General features: G+C 50.3%; 1 protein-coding gene across 1 annotated transcript; it reads left to right on the top strand.

Moving 5' to 3' along the window:
• The first annotated feature begins 1913 nt into the window (after positions 1 to 1913).
• GGCT (gamma-glutamylcyclotransferase) lies at positions 1914 to 9877 on the top strand. Its single transcript, XM_062178735.1, has 4 exons — positions 1914 to 2173; positions 5376 to 5521; positions 6767 to 6902; positions 9267 to 9877. Exons 1-4 carry the CDS (start codon positions 2033 to 2035, stop codon positions 9408 to 9410), a joined length of 567 nt encoding a protein of 188 aa, XP_062034719.1. The 5' UTR covers positions 1914 to 2032; the 3' UTR covers positions 9411 to 9877.
• The last annotated feature ends 1335 nt before the right edge of the window (positions 9878 to 11212 follow it).

Raw genomic sequence — 11212 nt, 5'->3', positions numbered from 1 at the left:
TCACACTTAATAAGTTGCCTAATATCATATACTACCCCAGTGCAAATTCAAATTTCTTCCATTGTTCCTAAAATATCTCTTATATCCGGTTTGTGAAACCAAGATTAACCAAGGACAAGCCATTGCACCTGGTCACCATGTCTCTGAAGTTTATTTTAAGCTAGAACAGCCATCCCTCGGCGCTGCATTTTTTTCTTTTTCTTTTCTTTTTTTTAATGACAATAACTTAAGAGCCTGGATCCATCTGGTCCATCATTTGTTCTGGGTTTTTCTGATTCTTCAACCCTTGCATTTCCTGAGGGAAAAAAGAGAGACTTAAAGGCTTGATTGGGTTGTGAGTATGGATTTTTGGAAACATACTTTATAGATGAAGCTGGAGCTTCCTATCAGGAGACAGCGTCTTAGTGGTGATAAGACTGTTCTGGGTTCAGGTGGGAGAACGGGACTTCTTCATAGTCCCCACCGCACCCCGCTGTCCAGCAGTCACTCCGAGGGAGAATGTGGCGTCCTGTGAGCATCCTGCTTCCCAGCGCCCTTTCACCACGTCGGTGACGCTGGCATGAAGCCATTATACCACCGGGCGGGCGCTGGACACGATGGCTAAGATGCCACGTGGGTTGCTGGCATCCCAAAACACAGTGCCGAGGAAGCAGAGGCTTCCCGGCCCAGCCTCCTGCTAATGTACACGGTGACAGGCAGCAAGGAATGACACCAGTGCTGGGGTCTCTGCCACCCGTGTGGGAGACCAGGATGGAGTTCCTGGCTCCTGGCTGTGGTTGCCCCCAGCCCCGGCTGCTGAAGCTGCCTTGTGTTGCTCTCTCTAATACACTTTTAAATGGTGATTTTCTAAGTCTTGCATTCATTTCACATTATTTCGCTGTCACTATTTTGCCAGGTGAGCTGCTTGCTCATCAGCCAGATTACCCTGAGATACACCTGCTGCTAGGAGGCAGAATAATTATTATGTGACATTACTGTCTGTCAGCGTGAAGCGTCCGTGCCGTTGTCACCACCGGCCCTGCAGCAACCGAGGTTTAATTTTGTGTTTGTTCGTTTGGCTGCCTCTTCACTATTACCAACCGTTTTGCAGTCTGCAGCCCTGGCTGCCTTCCCTGCTCTGGCTGGTGTGATGTTCCGGGTGTCCCTCAAGCTGGCTTCGGAAAAGACCTGGACTTGCCCGGGGCTGTCCCCGCTCCCGGCTCCGGGTTCACATCTCCGCTCCGAAATGAACTACACAGGCGTGTGCACTCGCGGCCACGGCTTCCATCACGACCCCCGACCCCTGGGGTACTAATCGGCAGAGCCGGGATTTGAGCCCGGGCACAGCGCTTCCTCAGGGGAGGAAGCCGCGCGCCTCGCCAGGGGCTTCTCCAGGATGCAAGCGACCTTAGGGCGTCAGACTGGCGATCGGGGCCGGAGACGCGGGAACCGACAGGTGGGGTGGACACACGGGCCATTGCCCACAGACTCCCCCTAAGCAGGAGGACGGCCGCGTGAGAGACCCCGTCGGGGGCGTGGCCAGGCCCGCGGCCCCGCCTTGCATCTGACCAGAGACCCGTAAAGAGCAGAAACTGCCGCACAATCCCACGCGCCCAGTCTAAGGCGAGAAACCAGCCGCGCGCCGTGACCCTCGGCCAGAGTCCACGGAGTCCGACCCGCTTCCGCGTAGCACCCACCAATCAGAGAGAGCCTTGAGCAAGGGGGGGCGGGTCGTCGGAAGAACGTACCCAATGAAGAATCAGGTCCCGGTCGCATCAGGACACGGCATTTTGTGTCCCGGCGGAGGGCGGAGAGCAGGAGGTGGGGCTTGACCAATCAAAGGGGGCGACCCACGTTGGGAGGGGGCGGCAGCCAATCAGAAGGGAGCTCGCTCTCGACTCGCCCCACCCACATTTTCCGCCTTTTCTGGGGCCGGCGGCGGAGACGCTGCTGTTGTTGCTGGGCTGGGGTCGCCGACCGCTGCGCTGCTCTCGCTCTCCGTTCCTTACGCTTCTGCTCGCAGCCCCCGAGGCGTGTGGGCGTGTGGCGGGGCATGGCGGACTCGGGCTGCGATGACGGCTCGGGCCAGGGGGAGGACACTTTCCTATACTTCGCGTACGGCAGCAACCTGCTGACCGAGAGGATCCACCTCCGAAATCCCTCGGCCACGTTCTGCTGCGTGGCCCGCCTGCAGGTCAGTATGCCCCGGCGGGTCCTGCGGCCTCGTGCCCGCGGTGCACACGCCCAGGCCAGGGTCGCCGCAATCGCATCTTTGGGGGCAGGACGGGCCGGGAACGCAGCTCCGCCTGGTGAGGGCGCGTCGGGGGTCTGGGGTGCCACCCCGTCCGGGGCCCTCACCATCCTGTGCTTGACCCCCGGGCGGGAGCGGTGCCTGAGAATGCCCTGAGCTGCCTGCTCCTGTCGCTCCCACCTGCGGCCGGTTCTGCCCCACTGCGGCCTCCTCTCCCTTGTCCACTAACTTAGGAACATCCTCCCAGGACCCGTCCCGCGGGTACTCCTGTACCACGACTTGTCACCAGGTATCGTAGAACACCTGCGTACCTGTCTCCTGATCTGACAGGTCCTGCACTGTGCCTCCTCCCTGAGGGCAGGCAGGTGGGTGAACCCCCAGCGCCCCCAGTGAGCTGTTGCTCTTGGTCCGTGCAATGCAGCCTTTAGCACTCCTGTTCCAGCAGGGAACACTGGGAGCAAACCCGACTAAGCGAAGTCGCTGCTTTGGGGTCTCCCGCTCTGTAGGAGACATGTGCAAACAGGTTGCGCACAAAACCTTCTGACAGCTTTGACCTAGACAAAAGTGATCTGTGCTAAGCTCATCAGAGTTCTTAGTTCCAAGCAACAGAAACTGGCTGATTGAAGCAAAAAGAGAGGACAGAAACGTGTCGAAAGGCTGCTGGAGAGCTCACAGAGTGACCAGGAAGGCAGGGGTACAATGTGGACAGAGAGGCAGGCGGAGAGAAGGGTGCACAACCCACACGGCATCACAGGATGGAACTGGCCCAGGGAGCCACTGCCACACCCCTGCCGAACCTGGGAAACTGGGACACAGAAACTGCACCCTCTGAGCTGGGCCCTGCCTGCCAGTGTCCCACATGCCCACCACCAGACGGCAGGAGCTCCCCTGCTGTCCTGGGCACCACTTCTAGTTCAGAGCCCCAGACGAGTGTCCTCACTGGCAAAGCCTTGGCCAATCTGAGAGCATCAACTTCTGGCCTTTGAAGCTTCAAGTATGGGAGGCAGGCTCTGGTCCTCTGTACCCTCAATGCACAAGGTAGGGACTTCCCCAGATGTAGGCAGGGAGTTCAAGTGCTTATAGTTAGGGCAGGAGGAAAACAGATCAAACAAACGGTTACAGTTACAGGTCTACGGCCAGTCTTAAAAACCACACAGGCAAGCTGCAGTGAGGGGTGCTCAGGAAAGCCTTCCTTAAAAATGTGAACGATTGCAGAGGTGGGGAGCAGCGTATGCAAAGGGCCTGAGGAAGGAAGCAGCAGGATGTTCAGCCAGTGTGGCTGGAAGTTAGCAAGGAGAGTGTGGCATGAGGACCGAGGGGTGGAAAAGGGCCACATTGTTAACAGGACCCCAGTGCCAAATCAGAGAACCATTGCAGAAACGAGCGAAATCAAGGGCCAGACTTGGAGCCCTGTGAGCTCATCCCGTTGTTATAGAAAGTGGACTTGATCGAGGCGCCCAGTTGGGAAGTTGCGGCAGCAGGTGGTGCGGGAATGAATGTCACCGTGAACCGGGGTGGCGGCAGGAGAGGGTGGAGGGACCCGAGGGAAGTGTAGGAGATAACACTGGGAAAGCCTGGTGGCTGAGTGTGAAGGGAGGAGGGACATCAAGGCCAAGAAGACTGACAGTGAGTACAGAAAGAAGAGAACCAGGCTTGGGAGGGAAACATCCTAAGGCTAGTTAGAACATTCTGGAGTTTAAAATGCTTCCTAGACAGCTGTGTGTACAGAAAAACACTAGTAAACATTTAGCTGGGTGCTGGGCCCCATCCCGAACATGTCTGAGGCTCGGAGGAGAGACCTGGCCTGGGTTTTAAGAGGATCAGGGTGTGAGATGGTATCTGAAGCTGCTGCACGGCTGTGTGAGCAGAAAGGGCCTAGGCAGAGCCCCAAGAGGAGCAGCCTTCAGGCAATGGAGGGAGAGCTGGCAAAGGGAACAGGAGGCCGGGGAACAGCCTGCAGTAGGCAAGGGGGCCGCCCGTGTCCCCGGCAGCAGGCGGCGGACTGAAGTCAGCTTTCGGGTTCAGTGGCAGCCAGCCAGTGCCCAGCATGGGCTGTGACCTTCATCCCATCTGCCAGTCTCCTGCCAAGGACACGTGGTGCTGGAGGAACCTCCAGATTGCTAGTTGGAGGGACGGGTCCTTCGGATCGACCTCTTTCCTGAAATGTCTGGCGTGGGTTTTGAGAAAACAGAGGAGACAGGGATGATATATAAACCTAGAAAGGACCTGAGTTATCACCCATCCCAACCTTTCAAAATTTTACTATTAAGGGAACTTAGCTCTGCGCAGACAGAAGTCTCCCCAGAGCAGACAAGCCAGGTAAGGACTTTTAATTTTCCCCAGGACTCTGATCCCCTTGATGCCCTGCTCTGTGAGGGAGGAAACTAGACCAGTCATTTGGCTCCATTACTTCCTAGTTGTGAGATCTTAGGAAAATTGCTTGATTTTTCTAAGCCACAGTTTTTCTTGCTGTAGAATGGGTATAATAAATTGTTGGCAGGATAAGCAGAGATAAATCATGTAAAGCTAACAGCACAATGTATAGCACCCAATGATTTTTCAGTGTTGGGCTGCTGTTACGATTACTGAGTGCAATTTTAGGTTAATATTAATAATTTTAGTGAATAATTAATAATTTTAGTGAATATTAGGTTAATGTTCAAAAGTGTATAAATCACCCTGCAGTGCCAATTTCCTTGGAGCAGATATGGTGATACATCCTGATATACTCTATAGACATAAAAATAGAATATTATAACTGTGGCTGTCACCCAGCTTGTCTGTGAGTAAAAACGCATAAGTAAACTGGGAAGTAATTTGCAAAAATGACAGTGGTTGTATTAAGTCATTGGGTTATGGGACTTTATTTCCTTAAACCTTATATTTTCACTAAGATACCTGTACGTATTCAGTATGTTTATTTTTAAGGGAAAATATGCAAAAAAAAAACCCAACCATAGCTCTCGAGATCTAGGTCCTCGTCTGCTCATCTTTGTATTTTCCACAGCTTCTTATACATGGGAGGAACTCACAATTTATTGACTGTTTTAATTGCATGCAGTTCAAAGGTAAATCCTTTTTATTTTGAGGAGGGAAATTTGGGTTCGAGTGGGTATTGATCATATCACTTTGGTTTCCTTTGTAGGATTTTAAACTTGACTTTGGCAATTTCCAAGGCAAAACGAGTCAAAGGTGGCATGGAGGTATAGCCACCATTTTTCAAAGTCCTGGCGATGAAGTGTGGGGAGTAGTATGGAAAATGAACAAAAGCAATTTAAGTTCTCTGGATGAGTAGGTGGATTCTAATTATAAGTTTAAAATGACTAATTCAGAAGTGGCTTCTATGCAAGGATGTGTACACGTGTGTCAGGTTCTCACAGCCGTACACTAGGGGCGTGTTCTTGACGCTTCAGTCGCCACACACAGCAAGATGACGTGAGTCTGTTCAGAAGTCTGCAAGGGGCACGCTTTCTGATTGAGAGTTGAGGGAATGTTGTGCTATCCCACATAGAAGAGGAAAGCCCTTATTTTTCAGTTAGCTGTCTAAGAATTTCTCTTTGTAGTATCATAAAAAAAAAAAACATGGAGATGTTTGTAACTGTTAGATATTTTTATTTCAAAAGCAATTTAGTTTTTTTTTAAACCCATTCTTTAGGATGGAAGTTGAATGGGTGAGTAAGTAATAATGATTTGTAAAGCGTTCACAACACACTGGAAATGCTCTCATGTTTCTCCAGAGCTGTGTGGCACAGCAGTTCATTCAAAGAAAGTTGGCCAAACAGCACAGACCTTGAGAAAGGCAGACTGGCCCACATGGGTGATCCCTTACTTTACTTGTGAACAAGAGGGAGCCACCCTCTGCCTTTGTGGGAATCAGAACACCACACACTGCCCAGTCTTGCAGTCCAGACAACAGCTTCAGAGACGCAGAGACGGGAAGCAGCACCCTGAAGCGTGTTTTCAGGCAGCACGAGCAGAGAGAGACCGGTCCTGGGTCTGCCGACTGCAGCCGCCCCTCCCTGCCTGTCGGGACTGGCGCCGGGTCCCCTGTGGACTCCAGAATCCTGACACCCTGGTCCTTCCTATGCAGTGCTGTGTGTCTGCACACAACCGACACACACCCTCCTGGTGCACACTTCACATCGTCTCTAGTACTTCCAGTACCTAATACATTATGAATGCTATGCAAGCACTTGTAAAAACTGTATTGTTTCAGAAGTAATGGCAAGAAAAAAGACCTGTACTTGTTCAGATACAGATTACTTTTTAATGTTTTCTATCCACTGTCACATATGTGGCACTTTCAGTTACAGAGGACTGACTGTACTGAGTTACTTCTCAGACTTTCTGGTTGAAATGCCAAGTTTATTTTAGATAACGTGGTATTTATATGCTGTATATTCCAAAATACCTAGGGAGCAAGTATATGTATATAGTTACATTTTTAATGCTATTCCCAAGTTGATTAAAGCCTTTATGCTGTCAGCCAGATTGCCTAAGTCAAATATGGTTGAAACTTGACTCTTCTGGTTCCAGGCAAGAAGGGGTAGAAAGTGGAATCTATGTGGTGATAGAAGTTAAGGTGTCCACTCAAGAAGGGAAAGAGTTAACCTGTCGAAGTTACCTGATGACAAACTATGAGAGCGCACCCCCATCTCCACAGTATAAAAAGGTGAGCCACTCATGGGGTTTGGGGCGATTCTATTTTACTTTGCATTGAGATCAACTAAAGAATGTCTTGTTTTCAAAAGGCTTTCTGTGTTTTAAATTCCATGTGGACAATTCATTTTAATCAAAATGATTTTTTCTTAAAGATTTATTTATTTATTTGAATGGCAGAGTTGCAGAGAGAAAAGTCTGTCTGCTGGTTCACTCCCCAGATGGCCACAACAGAGCTGGGCCAATCCGAAGCCAGGAGCTTCCTCCAGGTCTCCCACTGGAGTGCAGGGGCCCAACGACCTGGGCCATTTCCTACTGCTTTCCCAGGCCAGAGCAGAGAGCTGGATCAGAAGTAGAGCAGCCAGGACTAGAACCAGCACCCATATGGGATGCTGGCACTGCAGGTGGTGGCTTCAGGCGCTATGCCACAGTGCCGGCCTCTCAAAATGTTTTTAAACACAAAAATGGTAATAACCTAAAGTACAGATTTTAAAACCTGATCTGATTCACATATAATGGTAGAAGTATTCTTTTGTTTTTGGTAAAGAAAAAGAAAAGCTTTTAGAAAGGTATATGAATCAGGCTGGCGCCACAGCTCACTTGGCTAATCCTCCACCTGTGGCGCCGGCACCCCGGGTTCTAGTCCCGGTTGCCCCTCTTCCAGTCCAGCTCTCTGATGTGGCCCGGGAAGGAAGTGGAGGATGGCCCAAATGCTTGGGCCTTGCACCAGCATGGGAGACCAGGAGGGGGCACCTGGCTCCTGGCACAGCGTGCTGGCCATAGCGGCCATTTGGGGGATGAACCAACGGAAAATGAAGACCTTTCTCTCTGTCTCTCTCTCTCACTGTCTAACTCTGCCTGTGGAAAAAAAAATAAAGAAAGAAAGGTATATGAATCAGAATTCTAGCCATCCCTTTTCTTTCTCAGAGTCAAAAGGAGCACGTATGAGTGTGTTTTTAATAGGGTGAGTCTGTACATATGCTTTTGTTACACTTTATTCCTCCACAAAACAGTATTTTGTGCACACCAAGATTCATTTTTATGGAGAGACATACAGTTACTACTGAAATGTTTTCCCTCCCTTGATGGAGAAAGCCACACTGTGTTTCAGAGTCATGGAAATTGCCCCTGAAGGCACAATACAAGAATGTGGGAGAGAGAGCCTAGCATCCCTCTTCAGAAACCCCGGCTTAGGCACTTGTTGGCAGGCCCAGTCGGGAGATGGCACCTGCGGAGGGTAACTCAGGTCCAGGGTCTGGTCTGGGATTCTCTGAAGTGGAGCCTGGCATTGGTCTTGAAAGCGCCACAAACACAGCTACCGTTTATTCCCACATCCAATTCAGAACAAGAGCAGACTTCAGGGGGTAGGGGTGGTGGCACAGTGGGTTCAGTCACCGCTGGGGATGCCCACACGCTGCATCCGAGTGCCTGGGATCAAGTTCTGATCCAGCTTCCTGCTAAATGTTCCTGGGAGGCTGCAGATGATGGCCCAAGTACACGGGTCCCTGACACGCGTGGGAGGCCTGGATGGAGTTAGTTCGCTTCTAGCTGCTGCCTGGCCCAGCCCTGGTTGTGGTAGACATTTAGGGAGTGAGCCAGCAGATGGAAGATCTCTCTGTGTCACTCTGCCTTTCAAATAAAATAAATAAATCTTAAAATAAAAATACTTCAGGATGGAAACCAAAACTGTTCTAGGAAACTTTAAATTTTTTTTGAAGAATGTTTTTCCTTAGCAAATTCTATACAGTTAGATAGATTTTGTCTTAATATAAGAATAGCTTAAGTCATATTACTGAGTTAAATTGCTGTCCCATGAGGATGCCTCATGTGGCTTTGAAAAGTCCCTGCGGGGCTGGTGCTGTGCATAGCTGGTTGAAGCCCTGGCTTGCAGTGCCAGCATCCCATATGGGCGCCAGTTTGAGTCCCAGCTGCTCCGCTTCCAATCCAGCTCTCTGCTGTACCCTGGGAAGGCAGTGGAAGATGACCCAAGTCCTTGGGCCCCTGCACCCACATGGGAGACCGGGAAGAAGCTCCTGGCTCCTGGTTTCGGATCGGCGCAGCTCTGGCCACTGTGGCCAATTGGGGAGTAAACCAAAGGATGGAAGACCTCTCTCATTCTCTCTCTGCCTCCGCCTCTCCTTCTCTCTCTGTGTAACACCGACTTTCAAATAAATCTTTTTTTAAAAAAAAAAAAAAGAAAGAAAGAAAAGTCCCTGCTCACTCATGTTCAGTGTGAAAGGAAGAACTGTATCTGTTTTTCTAGAATCATCTGAAAGGTAATATTTCATCTTTGACAATGCAGATGAAGCTGTTGCATGCCAAACTGAATTATGTTCCTAACTAAAAGGACTGTTCTGTTTGTGTTAACCATTTCTAGGTTGTTTGCATGGGTGCCAAACAAAATGGTTTGCCGCTGGAGTATCAAGAGAAGTTAAATGCAATAGAAGCAAATGACTACAAAGGCAAAGTCTCAGAAGAAATAGAAGACATGCTGCAGAAAGAGGGGACAAAGCCTCAGTAGAACGTACAGTACATCAGGGACAGCTCTCCGTATGCCACCAGAACATGTCTTCGCATTTGAGAGCAGAGATTGGCCATCTCCACGTTTAATCTGTCCCCAGCAACCCCTTGAAGGGCTATCTACCCTGGACAATTCCTTCTTTTCAGATTTTAAAGGAGAGTTAGACAGTCAGAGGCCCCGGAGGGCATGACGCCCAGACAGGACGCTGTCTCCTTCCGAGGACGTGCACAGCTCATCTTTTGCCTCGATCTCAGGGTCTTCCCGTGTGTGGCCAAGGATGGCTGACGATGGTGCTGGTGACTCACTCTGCTCTGTTGTTCTGGTTTTAGTGGGTTTTTTTTGTTTTATCAGCCTGATAAGTAAGCAAGTTGCAGAGACAGTTGATAGTAACATTTTGAAAGTTGCAAAGATGGTGTACTGTTCTCAGGAATAAATGCATTGTGGTGTAGCCTGTTCTCCCTGTGAAAGGACTCCATTTTGCTGTTGTTAGACTTGAAGCATCACACACACTGGGTGTGGTCTGGGCCTTGTAGATCTGGAGCCAAACTGCCCGGGACCGATGGGGAGTTCCACCACTTGCTAAGCACAAGGCTGTAGGATTCTCTGTGCCTCTCCTGTGGGGTGAGGGCAATCAAAGCACCTGTTCTTTAGGATCATGGGGGTGGGGATTAAAGAACCAAATACACATAAGGAGCTCAGGACAGAGGCTGGCACACAGCAAGTATCTGCAGTCCTTTCTGTTCTCTTTGGAGAGGTGAGTTCATGCCGGGCCCTTCTTGGCACAGTACTTAAAACTAGAAGAGTCAAAGCTGTAAAGACAACGCATTTTGGGACCCACACCGTGCTTCATGGCATGTCAAGAAATGGGGAACGTCTTGAATCTATTTACTGAATAAACCGAAGGAAGAGGAGTCGTGAGTGGGGCATGGGTGCAGAAAACCCCTTGTGTCTCTGTGGAGTGTGGTGAGGACAGGCTGCAGGAGGGTAAAAGAAAGACTTGTTTCTCTTGGGAAAATAACACAAAGGAGTTTTCAGGCTACAGCTGCAGTTGTGTGTGGAGGCTGCACCATGGGCTACAGATTAGACACATTTTGCAGCTGTCACACCTCACTCTTTTCCAGCATACCCTCCAATGCTAATGTCCTTGTTTTCTCCTAGGTCTTTTTTCTTTAAATTTGTTTATTTAGTTGAGAGGCAGAGAAAGAGAACTCCCATTCTCCAAATGCCTGCGATGGCAGAGTTTGGGTGAGGAGCTGGGCCTCAGTCTGGGTCTCCCACATAACTGGTAGGGACAACTATTTGAGCCATCATATCTGCATTAGCAGGAAGCTGGAGTCGAGAGCTGGAGCTAGGAGTGGAACTTGGGTATGGCGATACGGATTGTAGTCATCTTTTTTTTTTTTTTTTTGGACAGGCAGAGTTAGACAGTGAGAGAGAGAGACAGAGAGAAAGGTCTTCCTTCCGTTGGTTCACCCCCCAAATGGCCGCTATGGCCGGCGCGCTGCACCAATCCAAAGCCAGGAGCCAGGTGCCCCCTCCTGGTCTCCCATGCAGGGGCAGGGCCCAAGCACTTGGGCCATCCTTCACTGCCTTCCTGGGCCACAGCAGAGAGCTGGACTGGAAGAGGAGCAACCAGGACAGAATCTGGTGCCCTGACTGGGACTATAACATGGGGTGCTGGCGCCGCAGGCAGAGGATTAGCCTAGTGAGCCATCTTAACACTAGGCCAGACACCTGTTCCTTTCTCCTTGTTCTCAACTCCTCCAGAGACCAGTTTGTCCTGAGTCCAGTTATGGTAATGT

This window comes from Lepus europaeus, chromosome 20, assembly GCF_033115175.1.
Source record: "Lepus europaeus isolate LE1 chromosome 20, mLepTim1.pri, whole genome shotgun sequence".
In the NCBI taxonomy this organism is placed as follows: Eukaryota; Metazoa; Chordata; class Mammalia; order Lagomorpha; family Leporidae; genus Lepus; species Lepus europaeus.
Note: the sequence above shows the minus strand (reverse complement) of the source record. Positions and strands in the feature narration are given on the sequence as shown.

Coding starts and splice junctions, on each gene's coding strand:
- GGCT (XM_062178735.1), top strand. CDS start 2,033: ATGGCGGACTCGGGCTGCGATGACGGCTCGGGCCAGGGGGAGGACACT. Junction 2,174..5,375: donor GCTGCGTGGCCCGCCTGCAG/GTCAGTATGCCC, acceptor TTTCCTTTGTAG/GATTTTAAACTTGACTTTGG. Junction 6,903..9,266: donor CATCTCCACAGTATAAAAAG/GTGAGCCACTCA, acceptor AACCATTTCTAG/GTTGTTTGCATGGGTGCCAA.